We start from the raw sequence: 25,139 nt of genomic DNA on the forward strand, positions 1-25,139 counted from the left end.
AACTAACTTCACCGCAATAATCACTGCAGTGGCCACTTCTACAGTTGCAAAATGACACTGGCAGGTTAACCAAGCTACCAAGAATACACAAAAACCAAAAAAATTATTTTCCTGCTGAAGATAATGTCTTGAATTCATTTCAGTGGGATGGTGTGGGCATGCTTTAAGCTGCATATTTTTTTCTAACCGTGGACAACTGCGAGAAAGCCACTCAAAGTTGCTTTTCAATGTCCAGATTTGACCTGTATTTGGCCTTAAATGGGGCAACTGTAGCAAACCTTATCTCGCACAAGTAGGATGTGGCGAAAGGCAGCAGTGTGGCCATTCGCTCTCCTGCCGAGCAGTGAGCAGTCCTTATGCACGGCAGTCCAAAAGGCAGACAGTGTCTTGGACTGAAAATGCAGCCTCAAAGCTGAATCCGAAGTGACATCGATAAACTGTTCCTCTTCTGAAGCAGCCAGCCTGGCATTGAAGGGGTCTCGGGTGCAGTAATATTTTGCAGGACCCTACCCAGCGGAAATGTTTTTGCAGAGCAGGAATATTATTTTTGATGCATGTGGTCACTGGCATTTTGCAGCTTGTTGGCACTGATGAAGGCGTTCGGGGGTGTTTGTAAAATGCTCGGCAGTAAAATTAGCTCCATCTGCTGGGTGTAATTCAATCATGAAAAGTGTTTATAATGCCGGCGCGCCTCCCCAGTTTGAAAAGCGCTGTGTTAGGTTATGTTACAGCCTTTTTCCAAAGCTGACCATAAATAATTTTAACACCCCATCATGACAATATAAAAAATGTTTGAAAAAAATAAAAACAAAAATAAATAAAAATAACATATACTGTATTGGCACTGAGCGCTGCCAGATATGGCCACAATACACCAACAATTGATGCCTATGTGCATGCAAATGCAGCAAAGACTTGCACTTTTTACCTCCTTCCAGACATAGAAAGCTCTTCACTCAGTCGAGATGTCTCACTTCAATATACCGTAATTCCTGGCCTACAGAGCGCACCTGGCTATAAGCCTCACCCAGTACATTTGTAAAGGAAATACCATTTGGTGCATACATAGGCCGCAGTCATGTAAAAGCTGCAAGTGCCTACATTGAAACAGACAATGAAACACGAGAAAGACCATACACAGAGTTTAACGCTAGCGCCGCCACACTAACAGGGGGGTTAAAAAACACATACTGGTAAAAATCACTGAGACATGGCAGTAACACGCTAGCGTAGCGCTAACAGGGTCAGACTGATAAAAGTCACTTCCTTGGCACATATATTCCACTGATCTCACTCTCACCTTTTCCACTTGAGTTCCCCCTTGCAGCCGTTAGAAAATATGCACAAATTAGCCCCATCACTGCATAAACCGCAGGGTTGAAAGCATGTGAAAAAAGTAGTGGCTAATAGGTCAGAAATTAGGGTACTTCCTTGACACAATGTAATACTATCCTTCTGAGGAGGGATGTGGGGCCACATTTTGGCAATTCAGAAAGACAAACAAATAAGGAGCAAATAGGTGAGTTTTTCTTCAAATAGTTGGTGACAGCTTCCACTGAAAAAGTAAAAAAAAAAAAAAAGGGTCAAAATTTGAAAAGGTTTCATTCCGTGGGGACAGCTGCAATTTATGCTGACATTTAGGGGCCATCTTGTTATCTGCACAGCAGGTGGGATGTGATGGCCAATACTACTATTTGTTCTCCGGACTCACAAGAACAACCCTGGTAAGGCCTTTTACGAATTTGAGAACATTGAATTGAGTATTGTATTGATCTGATTTTTGCTAACGAACTGTTTTTTTTTTTACATTTTCATGAAGAGGTGTTTCATGTAGATTTTTGGGGGTGAGAAAATAGTTTTATTCTATTTTTTTACATTTTCAAACATAAGAGAATGACTGAAGAAACAATGTTTTGTGTCAATTATTTCTTCATTCATTATTTTGTTTGATTATTTGCCAGTTATGCTATTCTGTTTGTTGTGGTGTGATAATTTTAGTTTCAATGTGACACCGTGAGTGTGTACAACATCGTCTCTAATGACATGCCTACACAGAAAGTGTGTGGGGCTTGTAGATGTAAAATGCAATTGTTCCTCACTGCTTCGTGAGCACCATCATAAGGTAGCTTCTGTAAATGCTAAATCACATGCTAGCATAGATGCTAACCAGTGTGTATAAGTGTAGTTTGTTGGACAAGTCACACTATTTGTAAATGTTGGAACTCAGTGTGCACATAAAGTGAACCACAATGTAAGGTGCCATGCCTAATGTGGCACCTTGTGTATTTGGGAACACAATTCAAGACTGACAATCGTGAAAATGCTAATGGTGAACCACAAATGGGGCAAGGGCACACATTACCCACATGAAACAACACCCACAAATGTCAATGAAAAAAAAAATGGAACCAACAAGTGGTCATTTTCAGACATAAAACAAGCACAGAAGGAGTGTTCATAATTAAAAGACACAAATTGGCGGTCATTATATGTAAGACACCAAATGGAGGTGTACCTGTCTGCAGAAGGAGGTCTCTCTGGGAGCACCTTGCTGACTTGTGTGTAGAGGGAGTCCGAGTGCTGGTGCGCATGGTGATGATGTAAGCGGGGGAACTGGTCGTGGTCATTGCGGGGGCTGTGTGGACCGTGGTGGTGGTGGTCACTGCGGGGGCTGTTGTGCCCGCTGTTGTTGAGGAGGGTGACCCCGACGTACGCGTGCTCCTCCTCCGAGGACCTCTCTGGTGAGCGGCTCACGTCCAGGATCTCGGCGTAGTCTCGTTCTCGCGCCTGACGCTCACGAAGTTCGCGCGTCTTGGCCTGGATCCTGGGACCCCAGAAATATTTATTCGTCACCTCTGCAGGCCTATTGTACTACAAAAAAAACACTTAAACCCAAACAAACACTAGTGTGGCCGCACAATCTTTCCACTTTGGACACAATGTGGACATTTTCACTGAAGGGTGTACTTATTTTTGTTGCCAGTGGTTTCCACATCCTCCTCGCATGTCCAAATTTGGTCCTGCCATTTCATATTTTTTCACAAATATACAAACCCTACTGGTTTTCACGTGAGTGTAATTTTTACAAACTATCTACAGTTTTAAAGGGAAAATGAAACAAAAAGATATAAAATATTAACAAAAATGTGAGTAGACATGTGAGTGGACACTTTTATACTCTATACATGTACAGAGTCCCCTCCATGAGTATTATTACAACTTTCTTTCGGCTTGTCCAGTTTGGGGTCGCCACAGTGTGTCAGCTCAGATGAACACTCATATTTGTTTGGTACAGTTTTTTTTTTTTTTTTTTTTTTTTTACACCAGATGCCCTTCCTGATGCAAGCCCTCTTGGGGAGTGGGAGCCCTAGTGAGAAACGAACTCACGACCCCTGGTTTACCAAACCAATGTTCTAACCACTGAGCTATGGGGTCACACAGGCCAGAGGTATCATAATGGCTGTTCTATTCTTTTGCTCAATCGAAAAGTATGCGGCTTAAGACAAAAGGTGCTGTCTTCTGAGTTGTTTTACACATCTAGAGATAATATAAAATTAAAGAAGAAATTCAGAATTTTTGTCTCATTGGATTTTTTTTAATCTGAAACCCAAATGTCTTCAGGATAGAAGAAAAACAAAGGAATTGTAGGTCACTCATTAGGTCCTGTGTGGATCCGAGATTCTTGCTCACCGTTCTTGTGATCTTTTGACCCCACCGAGTGAGATCTAGTGTAGATCCCTAGTTCGAGGCAGCTTATCAGCCATCGTGTTTTTCCTAAATTTAATTGATTAATACAGGTAATGAGTGGAGGACAGAGGAGGCTCTTAAAAAAAGAAGTTACAGTTCTATGAGCTCGTTTATAGGTAACCAAATTGTCTCTCATAGGTGAGGTATACCTATGATAAAATTGCAGGCCTCTCTGATCTTTTTATGTGGGAGAACATGCATAATTGCTGGCTGACTTCATAATTTTTTTGTCCCAATGTGTATGACTATTGGGACAAATGATTTACATTTTTTTCTCCAACACTAGTGGAATAAACAAAGCATGATAGCGTCATAATGAAGCATAATAGCATGAAAGCACATACTCTCCTCTGTATCTGGTGTTCGTCTCTGTTATTCTGGCCACTTGCCCTCCTCCAGCCAGAAACACGAGGGCTAACGCCCGCGCTACCACACTAGCAACCTTAATTAGCAAGCAGGCCAATTCTGATTCCATCACAAACAACAATCATGGTATAATGATTGGAGAGTGGACAGCTGGGCAATCTCAAATGGGAAACTATTTATTGGAAATGTTCAACAAACAACAAATACAAAATCACAGTAGCAGCAAAAGAAGTAGTAGCAGTGGGGTTCATACCATCCATCATGTAATCAACTCATAGTTCTGTTGGTTATCACACAAAACACGACGAGCCCACTATCCGGATTTGCGGGTTCGGTGTGACGCTCGTTTGGTGTGCGGGGAGGTGTGCCGTTAATTTTAGTCAACAGCAGAGGGCAATAGTGCCCAATGCAGCTCCAATTTGTCACATCGTGAATTTTGTGATTCTTTCGAAATTTGGATCGTTTAAAATCGGTTGAGGAACGTGGAAATTGGACAGAACAGTGGACAGAATAAAATACACATATATTTTGGATATTGCTCTTCAGCATTTACACACGATTGCAATTTTATGCATTATAATTATGTATAAAGTCACCTTTCCTGCTCCATCTTCATTTTCATCGTCTCCTCGTCCGAAACGTGCGTCTCCTCTGGCCGCCATTTGCTGGAACCTTTTCGTTCCATCCTGTCATCTTTGCGGTGCTTCCCGAACCTGAAAACGTCAAAAGGCAAAACAGCTTTTTAAAAAAATACAACCTGAGTGCTTTAAGGCATCAAAACCAAATTAAAAGCTTCCATTGTACCTGAACATGTCTCCGAGTCCTTTGAGCATTCCTTTCTTCGCTTTTCCCTTCTCCTTGTCTTTTTCTTTGTCTTTCTGCGCATCACCCTTCTTCTTGTCTTTGCCGCCTTTGTCTTTCTTTTTGTCATCTTTGCCTCTCGAGCTGCCGTTGATCAACGTCGTCGACATTGTCTTTTCTCCGCCCGGCGACAGTGGCGCCAATTCGGCCACCGTGGACACGGACTCTCTACCAGAGCGAGAACTCTCCTCGGTGTCCTCCTCCACTGCAACAGACACAAGTGCATGTTTTTATCCAGGAACCATTGTTTGTGAACTGTGCTCCATGTGTAGTTAATGAGGGTAAAACAAGTCCTTCCTAGTGCTGTAATACTTTTGAGGTCCAGGAACTTTTCAAGTTGAGGTCTACAGGGCTGAACATATCTTATGGTATATAGGCTACCCAACTGGTGTCTTCCATCGGGTTGTGTTGCGTTACAAAAAAGGCGCACTAAATAAATCCTTAGCTTATATAGCTAAGGTTGTTATTGACCTGTTTTGTTCTGGAAGGGAGATTTTCAAAGTAGATCTTTACCAAATTAGAGTTAGCGATAATTGTTCATTTTACCATTTTTAAAGTTTGCCTTTTTCTAAAATACTTTTGCAACCATTCGTGTGCCTTTTTCGTCATTTAATTACTTCTGGTTTAGTCCATTAAAACTTAACTGTTTATCATACCCAAGTTACGTTTCTCTAGCCACACCCAAGCTCAATACTGCCACACCTGTTATCAATCAAGAAGTCCGTTAATTAGGACCTGCATGAGTAGTGAAAGAAACCAAAAGATCCTCAAAAGCCAGACATCATGCCCAGATCTAAAGAAATTAAGGAACAAATGAGAAAAAAAGTAAATAGGCGCTATCAGTGTGGAAAAGGCTATGAAGCCATTTCTAAGGCTTTGGGACTCCAGCAAACCACAGTGATGGCCATTATCCATAAATGGCGAAAACAGAACAGCGGTGAACATACCCACGAGTCGCCAGCTGACAAAAATTACCCGAAGAGCGGAGCAACAACTCATCCAAGAGGTCAAAAAGACCCCAAATAGACCATCCTAAGAACTGCAGGTATCATTTGCCTCAGATAATGTCAGTAAATATTGTTGAATTGGCCACAAGAAAGAGACTGGGCAAAAATGGACTGTATGGCAGTGATCCAAGATAAAAACAAACATTCAGGACTTTGGGGAAAATACTCTGTAGTCTCATGAGACAAAAGCTGAACTTGTTGAAAGGTGTGTGTCCTATTATACTTTGTGTAAATGTAGCGCAGTGTTTCAGAACAAAAGCATCATACCAACAGTCAGACACAGCAGTGGAAGTGAGATGTCTGGGGCTGTTTTGCTACTTCAGGACCTGGTAGAGTTTGACAAATGGAACTATGAGTTTTGTTGTCTCCTGAAAAGTCCTAGAGAAGAATGTCCGGCCATCTGTCAGTGACCTCAAGATGAAGGGAACTTGGGTTCTGCAGCAGGACAATGATCCACAACACACCAGCAAGTCCATCTCGGAATGGCTGAAGAAAAACGTAATTAAGTGGCCTGGTCAAAGTCCGGACCTAAATCCTTTTGAGATGCTGTAGTATGATCTTAAAAAGACACATCATGCTCGAAACCTCTTCAATGCAGCTGAATTACAACAATTCTGGAAAGATGATAAAATTCCTTCACACTGTTGTAGGCGACTCATTGCAAGTTATCACTTGATTGTGGTTGTTGCAGCTAAGGGTGACCCAACCAGTCATTAGGTTTTCCGGGTAATCACTATTTCACACAACGCCATTTTTTCCGCTCCCTTCATAATAAAAACCTCCATTGTCATGTCTTTGGCTAATATTTTCATTTGTTTGATGATGAGAAAGTTAAGTGTGACTATTTTGCAAAAAAAAATATAAATAAGGAAAGGGGAAAAGAGTTTTTCACATTATTGTGCTGTAAAATTCAACCCACCAAAGTACCAAGTCGGATTGGCGGTGTTAACCAACACTGCTGAACTTAATGTTAAGCTGTGTTGGAAAGTAATCATAAATTAAACTGTAGCAAAAACTATTTTTTAGCAAATGGTAACGTAGGTTATTTGTGCCAGGAAGTTACTTGAACCAAGTTGTAATTTATCAATTAAAACAATTGATCTCAAGTGAGTCACCTGGTTGTAACTTATGTTTAGAAAGTAACCAAGAAGTGTTCAATAAAAGCTGGGAAACACATGTCGATCCAAATGAGGTTCAGAGCTAAAGGTGTTCTTTCCAACTTGCTTCCTCCACACTGGCCCAAGTTTAGTCACCAAATCAACTCAAACGGTTAGCGGCCAGCAGCTCGCCAAGATGCTATCACCTCCATGCATCAATGCAACGTTACAGGCAGAAGGCAGGAAGTTACGTGGTGAGCGAGGTCCTCGCTGGGGAACGCCAACCTGCCCACTTCCCTCTGCGGAGGCCATCGAACGTGTGATCTCCAGCACAGACACAGGTGATTTCACGGCGGATGTCTTACGCGTCTCCATGCCCTCGTCGTAGTCTTCCGTGGCAGCCGGACGATCATACGACTTATCGATGGCGGCGCGGAAACTCTCGTTGCAGCCACGGCCCCGGATGATGCGAGGACGAGGACGATGAAAAGGAAGGTCGCCGTTTAGCGTCGCCTCGGCCACGGCTGTCTGGAGACTCTCCAGGGAGCTGGACTTTTTCAGGCCCAATGACGGGCCCACGTCCCTCGTGGAGGAACCTGATCGGAACAAACACATAGCGACACAATTAATAAAACGCTTCACTTCGATGCATTAAAATTGTTTTAAATTTTTGAAGTCTGCTTTAGGAGAAGAGGGTAGCAAATTTTAATGTGAGAGAAATTTGTAGTTTGTGAGGATTGTTATTATTAGTCATAATTGTTACCTGCTTTATTTTATGTAGAGCGCTTTGTTGTTGCAGTTGTTAAAAACGTAGATTAGAAAATAAAGAACGTTGACTTAAGTGTTGAGGGGAAAAAAAAGTAATCTTGTGAGAATAGTAGGGTTTTTTTTTTCTTTTTTGAGAATACAGATCATAGTTTCAGGGGAAAAAATGCATTTTCTTTATAAATCATTATTGTAAGGATGAGTATTTTTTTGGAAAAGATGCAAATATGTAAATAATATGCATTTATTCTCATAACATTATAACTCTTAAGAAATAAGACTAGTAAGAATCAACTTCTTTGTTGAAGAAAATATAACCAATATAAAATGACTAAAAAGATGAGATTTTGGTGACACTATTCTTGTAAATTAAATTAAAACTCTCGTAAGGCTACAAATTTATTTTAATTTTTTTCTTAAATAAAAAATATGGAACTGGAACTTTTTTCACATAATGACAGGTATCGATTAAAAAAAAAAAGGACCCTGGTAAGATAACTTACATTAAAAGTGCCACTTTATTCTCAAAAGGTTGACTTTAAAACCGTTTTAATTTTTACCTAATCTTTTTTCTTTAACTTTTTCACCCACTATACTTTTTCCAGTTTTCTTTTGTGCACAATGAGTCAACAAATATCTATAAAACACGGACCTAAAACTGCAGCTGAAACGTCTCTATAAATGTATTTGGTGTTTTATTTTTTTCCCCTCCAGACAAGCCGATTGTGTGCTTGTCTAAAACGAAACCAGCTTTTGTTGAAAGTCCTGACAGGTGACTTGAATGCATTCCACTGTGCCGAGCGAAACAGTCAAAAGCTGTTAAGCAATTACAACATTTAATGGATTTAATTGCTTGTCTGCTTTATGTTCAAGGTGCTTAAAAAAAATAATTTTAATCGCTTTTCAATCGACCTTACAAGCTTGCCAACAACACAGAAATTGAACTTATGTTACCTCCGTGAAATGGTTCATTGGAGACAATGAATATGTTCAGTCGTTATCAACATAGTGCGATTATATTTATCAGACTAAACCTCCAAGTCATTTGTGACAATTTGTGAGTATTTAAGGACTTGAGCGGTCAATAATCACTGGACGGCTAGGTTGTGTTTGCAAATCCAGCAGACCAAAACATAAAACAATCCTTTAGTGATGATGCAGGACCACCACCAAACGCTGGTCTCGTCAAACCTGCGTGGAGGTCAAGCTAACAACTCTTTTTTTCCACGGCATATCTGCAAAATGCACCAAATGTCATTTGTATTCAACTCACTGAAGTGTACTGAGCACTTCCATTCATGGCAATACTAACTCAGCACAGCTTTCCTCTTTTGCCCCTCAAGGGCCACTGTACACGCTCCATTTTGCTTTGTGTCACAATGGGCCTACTACTACAACTCATCCGAATTTCTTCTACGACTTCTACTAATACTACTACAATTACTCTCACCTGCAGTGCTACAACTTCCACAATACGTTCTACTTCAACTCCTACTTTTGACCCCGTTTAACTACCGCTAATACGACTATTGATGTATTTATACTACTACTTTTACAAGCATAAGCTCTCCTACAAATACTACTACTTTTTCAACAACTAACACCATTATTTTTACCAATACTACAACTACTATTTATACAGCTGCTCTTACTACTACTGGTACGAATTCATTTTTTTGTTGTTGTTTTTTACGAATACCACTACAATATCTAATTACAAGCATAACTTCTACTACTACCTTTAGGCCGATTACTTCCACTACTACTTATTCAGCAACAATTACTACTACTAGTACTATTACCTTTACTTTTCCAACTTCTACTACTGTTACTATTTGTACTAATACATTTACTACTTATACCGGTTCTACCACCGTGTCCCTTAGGATAACTTCTACTAGTTCTACTATGACTTCCACTATTTCTTTAAGGGTAATGACAACTATTTCTATTACTTGTACAAAATCTACTGCTATGATATCGATATTATTTGCGCTACTACTTGTATTGATACTACAATAAATACAAATCCGACCACTATTTTTACTTTTTTACAACTACAGTAGTACATGGTAGTAATACGTATTACATGGTAGTAATACTATTTCTATTACTACTACTTCTACTTCCATAACTTGTACTACAACTGCAAATACTACTACTGATACTTTTACAAATACTACTAAGACTACCGATATGTGTGCTAATACGTATAATAATGCTCTTATTACTCGTATAAGTTCTACTACTGTTTCTCTGAGTATAAGCATCTACTATTACTTCTGTGCCTTCTACATCCACTCCAACTTTCACTAACCGTTCAATAACAACAACAACAACAACTACTACCAACACTACAACTAATACTGCTGCTGCTGCAGCTACTACTCACTAATTTTACTTCTACTACTATTGGTACTATTTCAATGGCTACTTCAAGCACTTCTTCAAGCATAACATCTAGAATGACAACTCCTTCTTCCACTTCCTATTCAACAATGAGAACTACTAACAGCTCTGATTTCTTGTCTGTTTCCGTCTAACACCGAACTTCACCTTTGAGGTACTTTATACTTTGATACGCATGACAAACAAGAAGCCAGCTGAAGGTCGTCCATGCGATGCATCACGTCTTGTTTGGTCTCTGTCAAACAGAGCGTGCATTATTTACGAGCATGTGATTGTTTTAAATTCACCCCAGAGGAGGTCTAAAATTTCATAAAGCCAGTTTGTGTTGCACCCCGTACAGGAAACTCAGCTGGTTTCAATAAATACACACGAGAACTTTTATTGGCTACACTGTAGCTGTAATGGATTTAAAGTGGAAATGTGATGGAAAATTGAGTTTGATTTTCAATGTTTGGATACAAATAGTTGTGTCTGGAGTGCCTGCCCACCGATCAAGTGTGAAATGAAACAACCGAGCCAATCTTTATCTGCCCGTGTACCAAGTACTTCCAGCAACGACTTGGCAGTTAATCTGGACAAAATTTTCCAAAGCCAAAGAACCACTTTGACATGCCGGCCGAAGCACTTTCATTGCAGTGCGGTATTAGCATTGATTAGCATTAGCTTTGAGACAACTGCTACTGTCATTGACGAGTGTAATTCAGAGGCTTAGTTCTGAAATGCTGCATTCAACAATGCAATGAAATCTGCCAAAAGCCATCAGCCCACTGCTAGTCAAGCTAACGAAAGCCGAGCTCGCCATTGGCCCAGCGGTATGCCTTGCAACAAACAGATCTGCCCGTGAAGAGAAGCCTTTTCCACCACGGCAAGAAATATGGGGTGAAAATGTCTCTAATTGTTGATCCTCATGGGATTCTGTAGGAAGCTAATTTTTAATTGATTGGTATCGGCTGAAAAAGGGATTTTTCTAGATTTCTAAGTAAGAATAAAATATTGCATTTGTTTTTCTTTCTTTTCTTCACTGCTGACATATAGCTATAAATAAGGTATCATGTCCCCCAAAGCAAACTCATTATAGTATGCTATGAAAATGAACCAAATTAAATGTAAAACTGAAAATATTTTGTAAATGGAAAAAAATGTTTAAAAAAAAAAACCATTGTACTTTCGCAAAACTAAAATATATTTCATTTTCATTTTGTCAATTTTATACATGTAACTTCAGGCTTTGATTTTCAATGCATTTAATCTGGATTAACACAGAACGGCTGCGGAAGATAGATTGAACAGTCTGTTGGGAATTGTTGTTCACTTACTGTAGTCCGTATAAAAGTGAAGTTATCAGGCAGCGGCGTCATAATGACGGCTCGCCAGACCAAGCACTGTTTTGCCGTGAATGTTCAAGCTGTTTTCGTTGCTAAGTTTGGTAACGGAAATGGCTAAGACATCTACTGCCTTCACAAAACCTGCATGTCGTTTATTGGTCATTTGGGGAAAACCAGAAACGGACCACAACCAGAGTCTCATGATGTTGCAGTCCCCCACCACGAAAGTAAAATGTGAAAACGAGGAGGAGTTTGTCTCGACGCAAAAAAGGATTGAACGAGGACAACAACAGGAGAGCTTTACAGCACTACTTCAGCAACACTGGGAAAATTTGAAAAGATTTGTCACAATAATCATCCCTTCAGAAAGCAGATGCTGTGGGTGTGTTGCTGAATGCTCTGAAATGGCGCCTGCCTGAGACTTTGACCTGCCAAATACAAGCCTTGTCTCAGTGCACACTCACTATAGTTTAGTGACTATACTAACAATTTTCCCTCCTTTGCCTGCGTTGACATTTAACAAGTCATTAATTATGCTACTATGGCCACTGTGCACTATAAGTGGCCGCAGCCATGCGACATGCACCGGTTCCCCTGGATGATCATCCTGATCACCCAGGATCAACCTCCTAACCCTCCTCACCCATGATGTGGAGCCGACAACTGTCTGGATGACACCCCTAACAACGTTAGGTCAAACCTCTGGGAGTTACGCTAACTACTGTTGAGCTGGCAAGTGGCTTCTGGGCGGTGAATCCCATCCAGTTCGCCACTGCCTTGCAAAGCCATACACATCGGGGTAGACGGCAGAAACAGCGTAGCCCATCCATCCAATCTCCACACCGTTCATCCTCCATAGGCTCACGGCCGTGCTGTAGTTTATCCCAGCTGATTATGGGCGAAAGGTGGGGTATACCCTGAACTGTTTGCAAAATACATTTCACTTCAGGGAAGATGAGATTTTTTTTTCCCCTTTTGTCGGCCACTATACTTGTAGAACTGTCTTAAGGAAGTGTAAACTCCACTGAATGGCCACTGCATTAAATAAGGGCGCTTGGAGTTTATATACATTTTAAAGTACAAGATATTTCAAAGGTTCAAATTGTTGTCAGTCTTTGCATGTTTTGAGCAGTTACATTCAAGAATATTTAATGTATTTTGAAATAAAACAAGTAAATGACTTGGGTTCATCTTTAATAAATCAACTACATGTTGAACTTCATGTGGCCAGAGGTGTAAGAGAGTTCAGCAGGTCCTCTGTGTATGGTGCATTGACAAGCATAACAACAGGTTGATACTTGATGGTTTGAACCTGAACTTGCTAAAATGTTGTTTTCTTTATTGTTGATGTCTTAAAACAAAAGTTAAATGCCTTGGAAAGTCAATCGAATGGATCAATGGGGTCCATTACATTGAAGCACTTTTCTTTAGGTCATATATTACTGTACAGTCCAACATTTTTTGCGTTTTTTTTTTTTTTTTTTTTGCCTGAAGCACCCAGTCCAGTACAAAGTTATTGCAAATGAATGCCAAAAAAAAAAAAAAAGTTTGAAAATTTCACATTTCATGCAAACTTATCACACTGGTGTGCTTGGTCATGGTGACATTATTAACATGCAGTAATCATCGTAGGCCAGTCGCTTTTTATGAGCTGAGAGGAATTAGTGTGCTTACCAGGTCCAAATCCATTGCCAAAGCCATAAATTGTTACTGTACCAAAAGTAGTAGTTTCAGACTCCAGAGGCTTTTGTGTTCCTCAGAGTGAACAATGTCGGCATGCTGCTCTCTCAATGGCACAATAGATAGAAACCATCATGACATGGCAACCACACCAATGGCCCACATTCAATATGGCTGCCACAAAGGCAGTAGGGGTGGGCGGGGGTGTTTTGGAATTGGATTTAGTCATATTGAATATTTGTCACGCAGAAATACGTCAGTCCCATTCTCTGCCTGGTGTGCGCCACAGCGCCAATAAAGCCAACGGCCGACTCCGGAACAACAGACTCACTCAATGGCTGTTTAAAAATGACAAATGGAAACAATTCTTCGTTTTCTTTCACTCTTTTATCTGTTATATGTTATATTGACATCCTTTTTTTTGAGCTTCCACTGCACATTTATATTCTCTATTTAAACAAATGAGGTATGATATATATCAATACAAACAAAGCCTACACATGGAGCATTGCCTCCTTTGGTAGCTCTTGACGATATGTAAAGCAAAAGATAGATAGATCCTTGAATAGACGTTTAAAGATCCTGGAGGTGCTTCATCAACAATCTCCTGTGGTAAGGTTCCATTATTCACCTGTGCCGGAAGGGAGTGATTTGTCTTGTTTTTCAGAATGTTTAAATTGGATGCACATACACCATGTTGAGACACCTTGAATGCGCTCTTTTCTTTTTCTTCACGCACTTATCAGCAGATATATCAAGTGACACCGACTCCGCTTTGGGTGCAAACAAATGCAAAGATTTTGTCAGGTGAGGTGTATTTCACGTCTTACATCGTTTTACATTTCACTTGCGGATATTATCATGGCTCCTGTTGCGCAGTGACAATAATTAGCGAATGACTCCACTACTGTTAGGTCACCGAAAAGAGTCTGGACTCGACAAAGACGGATGACTCGCTGTCAAAATGCCGCCTGAAACGAGGACGGAGCACATGCAGACCGTAATTAGCCATGCCAAGCTCATCTGCTGCCAGAGAGCGAGAGAGAGACCGAGCGATGGCAAGAGCGAGAAAGAAGATAAAATCTTTTATCTTTAAGAGTGACCTCAAAACACAATATGAAATATTGTGTCTGCTCAACAAACGGGGGGGGGGGTGCTGGGGGGGTAATAGAAGACAATCAATAAGAATCTCTCTGCTACAATGCTAATTGATGAATGTTCAGACTATATTGGTTGATCATTGTGGATCACAATTTATTGCACAATGCATGATATGCTGCTTGCTGGAATCCCTCACTGAACACAGATGGGGTTGGCGGGGGGGGGGGGGGTGATAGCTACTTTGATAATGTCAAATGTCTTCAGTCAAGACAGTGTAAGAGATGATGCTTGTTGCTATGTCTAATTGTAGTCACGGAGAAAAAAAAAATACAAAACCTCAGACTGGTCTCAGCATTATTACAATTCGGTTGGTTTAAAAACAATTTGGTTTACGAATAATTCATTTCAAACAAAAATGACCTCTGGTTAATTACTATTTTCCGTTTCCGAACACTTCACATGGCTGAGGAAGGCTCAGAATTTATTTTTTTGTTTTTGACCACTGGCTCTGTGATCTTGTGTGTTTTTTGCCTCAAGGAAGGGGCTGCTACATCTTCCAAAGCAATACAAAATTTGCACTGTACTATGGGAGGTGGCAGCCATTTAAGGCAAGAATATAAATATTAAGCTACCCGAAAAGGCTAAGACACGACACAGTGATTTGCCCGTAAACCTAACATTATCCCAGCATCAGAAATGGTGTTTCCAGCTATTTCTATATTGCATCACATTTATTTTTAACCACATAAAATAAGGAAAATATGTCATTCTGTGGCTGTAATGAGTTAATTGGATTTTCATTCATTTCAATTGGAAACAAAACATTGATTTGCAAACCTTTTGATATAGGTAATTTGCCATTATTGAAAATTTATTAACATTATTTTGTCGATGATTTGATTATATTTCTGCATGCTGATATGCCTAATTTAACTCATTGAGACTAAAAAAAAAAAACAACAAACTGACACGGGACTGTTTGAATTCTAGATTGTCCTAAATGTTCTCAAGAAAATACTTTATTGAATTCGGGAAACCAAAAAAAAAAAAATAAATAAAAAAAAAAAAACACAACTTTGGCCTGGTCGACATTGCTAATCTTATTTTGACGTCACCATGGAAATATAATTACTTAGTCAAGTGCATGATATTCTGCTTGAACTCAGTGAACCCAGGTAGATTACATACAGTTCGATATATGGATCATTTTGAATTGATTCTGTTCTCATTAAAATAGGCTTCTTTAGATAAGACAGCACCTGATATGGTGCTGGTTGTTATGCCTCACTGCTGCGGTTTCTACATCAATTCAGAAAGATGAAAAAACAGACTGGTAATAGTACTCGTTACTTGTAACTAGGATCTTACTGTCTCACAAATGAAGTTGTCACATAGTAGTTAAAGTGTATGTCAAGACCCCTATGCACCTTTTTGCTAATATTATACAGTTTTTATGCTGAATACAAATCTTAAATCAGTTATGAAGAGCTTCTCAAAGCATGTCCAGGTTCAGCTCCCGATCCAAGTTTGCGTTTTGTTGAGCAACAGCGATCTGTTCTGGTGTCTGAACTGGCTGTATCGTAGGCAGATTTTTACATTTACAACCTATCTCAGATATGAGTCCGACAGTAAAAGAGTCCAGGGTAAAATGTTCCTTGCATATGGCAGACTGCTGAGTGGGTTTGGAAAAATTAGCTCTCTTCATTTGCACAAACCTTACCCACTGTCTTCTGAGGCTCGGGTCTTTGGGAAAATAATGTAAACGTGACCAGTATACTTCGAATTGCTACAAAACTGAACCACACACGTCTTCACCATTTTTACAATTGGTTTCACCTTACAATCACTGAGTAATTCTTGAAACGAATGGGTTTGCCATCAGCGTGAATACAAAAGACTCCCAGCTTATCGTCGTTCTAAAACAGCCCATCCTAGATTTTATGACGTCAGAGGTCTGCCCACTAAATGAGTCGTTTTGCAGGTAAGAGAAACTGGGCCAAAGTTTGCGGACTTTAATTCATAAACACATCGAACAGGATGTGCATTCTATGGAACTTTCGTCTGGATAAGATAATTTGCGTTAGAAATTACACATTACATACACTTTAAGAGTAGCAGTTGAGTGCATGATGTGCTGCTGTTTTACAATTGCATTGAACATCCATGTTGATTTTGACTTAAAGATTAATTAAGGAAAACACTGTAAACCATTAGCTCCTCTCATTATCCTTTGTGAGCTGGAGGAGAAAGCCATCAATCAGAGATAATGGCTCACGGTCGGAGTAATCAATGGGGTCACTGAGGAACTTTCAGAATAACAGCTGACATTTGGAGTGTCAAATTTTCAGGAGTTCTGAAGGTCTTTGAGGCTACTCTGGTATGTAGCGATCGTGCTAGCCGCTAGCCTTACCTGTGTTGATGTCAGGACGACGGCTGAGGTTAATCTCGTCGGCTACTGTTAAAGGAAGTGGAAGACGGGGAGGGAGAAGGGGCGGGCAGGGGCAAAAGATTTGGAGCTTCAGTTAGTGCTCTTAACATTCCTCATGCAACATCCCGCAACAGCAAACATCACTAATGTCAGCAAACGTAAAGAACAGGACACCATGCCAGAGTAGCGGGTGAGTGGAAAAAAGGAGGGATGGAGCCGTGAGGTTTGGAGGATAGATGGAGTAGAAATTGTCGTTATCAATGATGAAGATGCTGATGATGAGTGGGCGGGAGGACGAGGCAGCATGAGCCATTTGGGAGGAGTCATTTCAAGGGGAAAGATAAAAAAAAATAAACGTTACGCAAACAAGTTTGGGGGCCAAAGAGGAAGAGTTTGAAGATGATGTGAGATGTTATAAATGACTGGGGGAAAAAAAAAGTCAGCTTGACTTTGATGTTTCACCATTTGGAATGAGCCTTGGACACCTTTCAAGGTCTCTACAGACAACGCTAACCTGCTTTGGTAGGGCTGGGGGCAATATGCTCTTAAAATTAGCACAATCAATCACAGGAATTCTGACATTTTTCACCCTCACTTACAAAAAATGCAAAAGGCAACTGGGATTACTGATGTTAAAATTCAATTACCATTCAAAGGTTTGGGAGTCCCTTAGAAGAAACCTTGCTTGTTTGAAAGTTGTTAACTATAGCGAGCAAATGGCTTAAGTGTCAACAGTGACTGTGCTTCGCTCAACTCCTTTGTATCCGCAGTCATGTTGTTATTTAATGTAGGTGAAAAATCAATTCATCGCCCAGCCCTGCTTTCTTCACCTCTACAAGTAGGCTAAGCACTAAAGTGTTCAAGCACAACAAGGAGCTACCTAGATCCATGCTCTTGGATTTGCGCGTCTTGATGATGTCCAACTGGGAGGCATCTCCAAACTGCTTGGTGCGCTTCTCCGACATGCTCTGGCGGCCGAAACCTTCCCGCTGGAAGGCAGCGTCGGCGGCGTGGCTCTCGTTCGGAGTCTGCGAGCTGAGCAGCAGACAAAATAAAAGTTGATCACCAGTGCTGCGCAAACCTTGGAGCAAAGGCCACTTTGGCCACATGGCTCATTTTATAAATAAACGTCGTCATTCTTTTATTTCTATTATCACATTATTATTATTCAGCAGCAAAAGCAATTAGGTATAATTGTTTTCAGAATCTTTATGCATTTTATTGAAAATGTTTTTGAGAATAATTTATGCGCATTTTAAATATTTTTCTGTATTATTAAAATAATTCCATTTATTTTTCAACTTAATTCAGTTTAATACAAAATTGAAGCTTTTAATTTTACAAATAATTTTGACTTTATGTAAATCTAAGGTAAAGAATAAAGGCTTAATAAAGGCCGATATTTCATTGAAATGATGAGTCATTTTAATTTTAGAACTAATTTAATACAATACTGAAAATAATTCATTATGTTTATTATATAAAAAATATTTGTATTTGTATGGACAATATTTAATTGAAATACAATCAGTTCCTAACATTTAATAAATTTTTCCAACATTTTGTATCTCGTGAAATTTGTTACTTTAAGACTAATAATTAAATTTTTTTTTTTTTTCCATCATATGTACTTAATTTAAGATTGAACAAAGATGAAAAATACCTTAATTTATTTGCTGTACTTAATTTAATAATACTGAATAGTTAATGATGAAAAATACCTTACTTTATACTATTTCTATTTCATGCAGTTAACAACACATCAATTGATTGCTTAATAAACAGCAGTAATAAATAATTTCATACATGATAATAAATATATTATAAATGATAAATGCTTCTTAATAAAGCAATTTTAGGAGAATGAGACCAGACTCCTGATAATGTCAATGCTTTGGAGCAGAACGTCCATCTTTCTTTCCCACCTGTCCTTGGGAGCAGGGATCTCTCGTGCCCAGGACGGCGTCACGTCAGTGCTGAAGACGCCGCCGTTGCCAGCACTGCCACCTCCACCTCCACTCCCACCGACGTCATCATGGGAGCTGGACGACGACTGATCCGACAAGTGAGGAGGGAGGAGCGGCGGCCCATCATCCTCAATGATGACCGTGTCGTCCTGCGGCATGTTAACAGTCGGCGAAAGCTGGTAGGTGCCTGGAGGGGACGGCAAGTTTACCATTACCAGACTCAGTTTTGATGATAAACGTGTGGATGCTTAATCTATACAGCAATGTTGCATTTTTGCACCATCAGTTGTTGTAGACCACTAAAACACTCAGAGAAGCACCGTGACAGGCGAAGCAAGACGACATGATTACTGACGAGAAAAATTCTCGCAATGTGAAACAAAGGGCTGCGACTAAAGCTTTGACTAGACTGGTTGCTGATGCAGACAGGCCTGCCCGAGGCTTTTGGTCTGCAAAACTCAGATTACATAAGAATAATTCCAAGTGAAAGATAAGGAAAAAGACAAAGAAGCACAGGGTGACTTTTAAAAGTATATTTTGGGTTTGCCGGGTAAAGGCAAAACAATGCTGTGAGTCGATCTTACGAGTTATTATGATTCAATCCAATTACAATATAAAGTGATTCACACCAATTACTAAAAGACTATATTTCACTGACCATGACAGCCCTGGTTATTTCTCATTTTGACTTTTGTGTTGTAGTAAAAGCATCTGAGTACTAGACACATTGTCCCAAATTCATTGGAATCCCGACTTTGTACAATTCTTTCCGATTACCATATGATTTAGTCCAAATAGTATACAGACAACATTTCAATTTACAATACAATCACTCCACTTATGATGCAATCCACTCCAAAGCTGTGAAAAGACTGGTCGCTGATGCTAACCAGACTGCAAAACAAGTACACCAGGAAAAAAAAAAAAAAAAAGACCAGGAATTAAAAACAAAACAAAAAAGCAGAGGGTGACTTTTTTAAAGCAAATAACATATTGGGGGACGCCGGGTAGAGGCAAAGCGATGCAAGGGGCTAATCAGCTTAGAGAGTTTGTCATCGGGCACAGCGGCGTGCCGGTGTCACAACAGCATGATTAATTCAAGCTGCGCCACCGCCACAAATGAAGATAAAAACTTCCCTGCCGACTGAGGCAGGAAAAGAAAATAAGTCGATGCTCTCTCCCGCCGAAAAGCCGGCCTTAAAACCTCTCACTGATACACAGTGCAAGACTCTGTGGTTAATCTCCACTTTCATATTGGGTGCGTGTGTTTGTGCGCGTGTGTGGCTCTTGTTTGTTGTTTTTTCTTTTTTTTTGCTGTTGCTAAAATTACGTAAAAATTGAAAATTCAAACATTGATGAGAAACTCTATTGCATAGTATTTTATCACATTACAATGGAGAGAATCATTATCTTCAGCAGTCGTACTGTCATATGATCCGAGCGGTTGGTAATGTATTACATCGTAATTGCAGTAAATCGTTTCATAATTGTAGGGAATGGACTTCAGATTGCCCACCGTGAACTGAACCATAAGTGCGAACACTTTCTCACCTTGAGTGCCCTCACTGCGGATTAACGTATTTAAAGACCTCCCTTTGATCCCCCATCACATGTGCTCTGTTTTGGTTTGATAACATAAATGTCACGTGTCAGCAGCATGGCCTGGTTTTTCAGAAATATCACAGAAGAACAGATAAAGGTACCAGGTACTTGAGAAAGAGCATCCACCACCAGTGCGTCCAATTTACATGAAATTTTCTATACGCGTTCTGCAAGACTTGACCCACGGAACTCAATAAAGAAGCTCGGCTGTCAAACGCACTTTGGTTTCATTTTCAACTTCCATCCAATTCCCCTCGCTACTTCTCAAATTCACGCCATCTTTTAGATTAGGAATGGAACATCTCGTAGTCCGCAAGTACATTTTTCATTTAAAGCCGTGTGAAAGACCGTTTTAATCAAATGTTTCTGGTGCACGCTACATAGTCTAGAATGGTAAATATTTCATCATGTCTTCAAAGCAAAGTTGAATGCAATGGTTTTCAAGATACAAGTTGCTGCTTGGCCGATTTGAAAGTTCTTTAAAAATAAAAAAAAGAGGCTTCAAGTTATTAATTGCCACTCCTGGTAGGTGAAGTACTAAACTCAAGTTTATTGGCTAGCTGGATCCTAACACACAATACAAAACGACAGACAGGCTAAGAAAACTGAAGGCTAGCATTGTTGTGGCAATTACATATTACAATTGAACATAAATAGTATATATTTGGACATAATGCATGGGGCACAATATTCAGTTATATATTCTTTATCCTCTGCAAAAAAACAAATGTTACTGGAGCTTAGTTTTTGACTGCGTTTTCTCAAATCTATGCAGTATTTATATTCCCCACTGGTGGCCAATGAGCACACACCAGGAGACATATTGAATGAGAACATTAAATCAGGACACACATTAATACATGATATTCCATTCAATTATGTTATTAGCATTCATTTACAATTAAAACTGCTACACCATTCACTGCAATGAGAGATGATGTGAGATACACATTTTGAGTTATAGGCGTGATCAGGGAGCAAAGTAAAGCACCGCTGTACATATTTCATACATCAAGTAAAGGGTGCTGCTCGGTTAAAACTCGCTACAAAATGTATTCAACAATCTGCTTCCTAATTATGCAAAGAGAGGAAGCACAATGAAGAGATGTCACTCACACCTTTTTATGTCTCGATTCAGAGCATCCTGTCCTCCCCGCCCCAACACCTCCTCTTCTTCCAGTGAAATGTCAACTATTCTTTCTCGAAAGGTATTATTCATCAGGACTCAGGTGTTGCTTTTGTTAGCATTTTTAAGAAGGAGCAGCCATATATTTCTTATTATTGCATTGATTTTAAAAGACCAGGCAAGCAGAGATGTGGACTGAAAGGGAGGACCATGACCAAGTAAAAACGTTGTTACGTTTCATGTAGTGAAATTGCTGCATCACAGACCTGCAAAATGAGTGAAAATGTTGTAAAATGCATGCCAGGCCACGAGTTGACGATGTAAAGAAACAGCATCCCTTAATCATCTTTTCACAGCCATCAGGTATGACATATTTTATACTTTGATATTTTTATGTGTGATTGTTTTTAATGCATTCATGCTTGTGAATGAACAAAACATAATTTTAAAAACCCACCATCCATTTTCCGAGCTGCTTATCCTCACAAGGGTCTTGTGAGTGCTGGAGCCTATCCCAGCTATCTTCAGATATCAGGCGGGGTACACCCTGAACTGGTTGCCAGCCAATGACAGGGCAAAAATCAACAAAACACAGTTGCACACACATTCACACCGAGGGGCAATTTCGAGTGTCCAATTGACATGTTTTTGGGATGTGGGAGTAAACCTGAGCGCGTGGAGAAAACCCACCCAGGGACAGGAAGAAGATTCAGACTCCATACAGGCAGGGTCAGGATCTGAACCCCGGTCTTCAGAACTGTGAGGCAGGCGCTCTCACTTGTCGGCCATTAATTTTAAGAACCACCACTATGAAAACACGACGTTTGTGACACAAAACACAAATCCAATGATGATTAAATGATGCGATATAATTTCCCCCAAATACAATATCATTCACGGCAACATGTGATATGATTTTCTCGAGTGATGCACAGACCTTTGGGCTGAAAATAGCAGTTGACCTTTTTTCACCAAAATAAAACATTTCATGCAAAACATCAAATCTTGATCATTGCTAGCCAGCTCACAAATGTATAAACATCAGAGTATGAATCTTTTGTTATTAGCAAGCAATGCCCTGTGGAGATTTGCTGACTATCCTGTTGGATTGAATGGAAGATCATTTACGGACTGCAAGGTCATTTTGTTACACACTCACGGTTCCGTGTGACTTTATCTGTCATCGTACTAACTCAAACGGAGTGTCCCTATTGTGCCCCAACCTGGATGCTTTCCAATGTTAGGGAATGGAATGTTTGTTTGAATCCTATTTAGCTCTTTCCCTACTACCAACGAGCTACAGCTAACACGGCCAAATACGATGCCAAGGCGCGGAGCAGAATTGCGCTTTAAATCCGTTGTCATTGCAGCCTAAGTCACTAATAATCACTGCCACGAATAACCAATGTCGTCGGACAATAGCTAAATAAAAAAGTTAATTCTTTTTATACAAATATATCATACATATAAATACTAGCAAAGCCAAAACACTGTCTTGTCATCTTTGGCGGATCTGTGGTGACATTCGTTTGGACACTCATGGCAAAACCAAGATGTTTCTTTAAATGGAATTGACACTTTTATAGTTCACAGAGTCACAATGAAGGTCTAAATAGCCAAAACGTGAGACCTTTTAAGATGCAGTATGATTCACGGCAATTACAATACGACAACACTTCAATTTGGATGTGAGTCACTCCGATTAAGATCCAATAAACTCCAATTATGATGCAATTCCTCCAATTGGTTTACGTTAGATTTCAATCACGATGCGATTTACTCCAAATGCGTGAAAATAGATGAGTCACTCCAATTAAGATCTGATTAATTCCACTTATTAATTCATATTACATATGAATGACAATACATACACACATCCATCCATTCATTTTCTTCATTGCTTATCCTCACATGGGTCACGGGAGTGCTGGAGCCTATCCCAGTTGTCATCAGGCATTAGGCAGGGTACATCCTGAACTGGTTGCCAACCAATCGGAAGACACAGAGACAACCAGTCGCACTCACAATCACACCTCGGAGCAATTTAGAGCGTCCAATTAATGTTGCATGTTTTGGGAATGTGGGAGGAAATCGGAGTGCCCGGAAAAAACCCACGCAGGCACGGGGAGTTCATGCAAGCGCAACACAGGCGGAGCCAGGATTGAACCTGGGACCTCAGAACTGTGAGGGCAAGGCTTTCCAGCTCATCCACCATGCCGCCACGTACCCACATATACAACATATTAATTATTAATTCTAATTCTACTCCATTTACAATGCGATTCAGAAACTTGCCATGCAAAGTGAAGAGGAAATTTAGCAAAGCAGAACAAATGCATCATCTAAACTGACAGCACTTAATAGCCATTTTTCGCTTTTGACAGCAGTACACAGCATTGTAAAGTGTAAAGCTTTGCTGTTGTTTTTTTACACGCAAGAAAAGTCCCTTTAAAGCTGCTTTGCTTTTCATCTTTGAAATTCAAGAAGCAACATCCAATTTTCACCTCAAACAAGAATATAAAACTGACATTAATATTCCTTTTAAACTTGTTTGTAGCACTGTCTTTGCTTTAAAAAAAAAAAAAAAAAAAAACTCCAGTCTTGAGGAAAAAAAGAAATCCTGCCTCTATTTTTGAGCTTCTCCTCTTGGAATTATATAAATGTCTTTGTGGCCTTATCTGGCGTCCAAGCTTTACATGCCTGCTATGGAGCCTTTTTTTTTTTGGAGCAACTTGCAGTCTGAAGTGTGAAAATGGGAAATAAAAAGGTCCTTGGCACTGTGAAGTGTGAAGACAGCGGCCAGAAGGCTCCACCCTAAGATGTCGGGACTTTTACTTTGACTGTCCAAAGCAACCTACAGGTGATTTTCTTGTAAAGGTAGACATCTCGCACTACCTTTCTATTTGGTCTACTCTTGTTGCCGTGGAAACAGTGAACTGAGCGGTCCCCAGCCTGTCCTCTCGCTCGTTTGTCAAGCATGAGCGAACACCACTTAACACTTTCTGTCATCAACCCTTGGAAGATTTTCTGTTGCTTACCTTCAACGTGAGCCAGACGACAAGCAATTTGGATGAAAACAGAGCTGACATATTGTGTTGTGCGGATGAGCGGTCGGCAGAAGGGAGTGCTACAGAAAACGTTAGGCCCATGCCGGTTTTTAATGACAGTTTGCCTTGTTGATGTTTTTCAGATACTAATTTTATGGCACCCTTCTGACAGAGTACAAAGTTTCCCAGTGTAGCTAAGGGGTTGGTGGTAAATCAAGCAAAAAGGTGGGGTACAAGGCTGAGATACACAAAGTACAGTTTTTGGTACTCTTGTGTCAGAATACTCTAAAGGGAAAAATAAGACAAAAGTGCTCTTTTGGTACCAGGCACAATGGTGAGTTACCAAAAGGTCAAAGATAGACAAAGCACCTTGTGTTAGAGTGAGACAAAGTGCTCTTTTTGGTACCCTTAAGATTGTGAAGCTTCAATTGTGGGGTACTTCAATGGCTAAGCTATACAAAGAGGACTTTTGAGCACTCTTGTGTTGGGGTATTAAACTTTCTGATGGGATAATAAAGAGTGGACATTGAGACAGTGCACTTTCTGGCACCCTTCTTTTGGGTTACTCAGCAAAATATGGAACTATTTTAAAGGGCAGAACTAGACTGCAC

At 40.0% G+C, this 25,139-nt stretch overlaps 1 protein-coding gene across 8 annotated transcripts in view; it reads right to left on the reverse strand.

Moving 5' to 3' along the window:
- LOC133511217 (partitioning defective 3 homolog) overlaps window positions 1–25,139 on the reverse strand; it is a 197,823-nt gene that overhangs the window by 44,805 nt on the left and 127,879 nt on the right. For 7 of the 8 annotated variants that reach the window (XM_061839939.1, XM_061839938.1, XM_061839936.1 and 4 more), the window contains 7 exons: window positions 18,712–18,940; window positions 17,667–17,821; window positions 16,769–16,813; window positions 7,444–7,674; window positions 4,918–5,179; window positions 4,710–4,826; window positions 2,516–2,824 (listed from right to left, as the gene is read on the reverse strand). In XM_061839939.1, the coding sequence (XP_061695923.1) occupies window positions 2,516–2,824; window positions 4,710–4,826; window positions 4,918–5,179; window positions 7,444–7,674; window positions 16,769–16,813; window positions 17,667–17,821; window positions 18,712–18,940 (1,348 nt within the window). The remainder of the gene's footprint in view (window positions 1–2,515; window positions 2,825–4,709; window positions 4,827–4,917; window positions 5,180–7,443; window positions 7,675–16,768; window positions 16,814–17,666; window positions 17,822–18,711; window positions 18,941–25,139) is intronic. The other variant, XM_061839937.1, reaches the window with a different exon arrangement.

This window comes from Syngnathoides biaculeatus, chromosome 13, assembly GCF_019802595.1.
Source record: "Syngnathoides biaculeatus isolate LvHL_M chromosome 13, ASM1980259v1, whole genome shotgun sequence".
Taxonomy (NCBI): domain Eukaryota; kingdom Metazoa; phylum Chordata; class Actinopteri; order Syngnathiformes; family Syngnathidae; genus Syngnathoides; species Syngnathoides biaculeatus.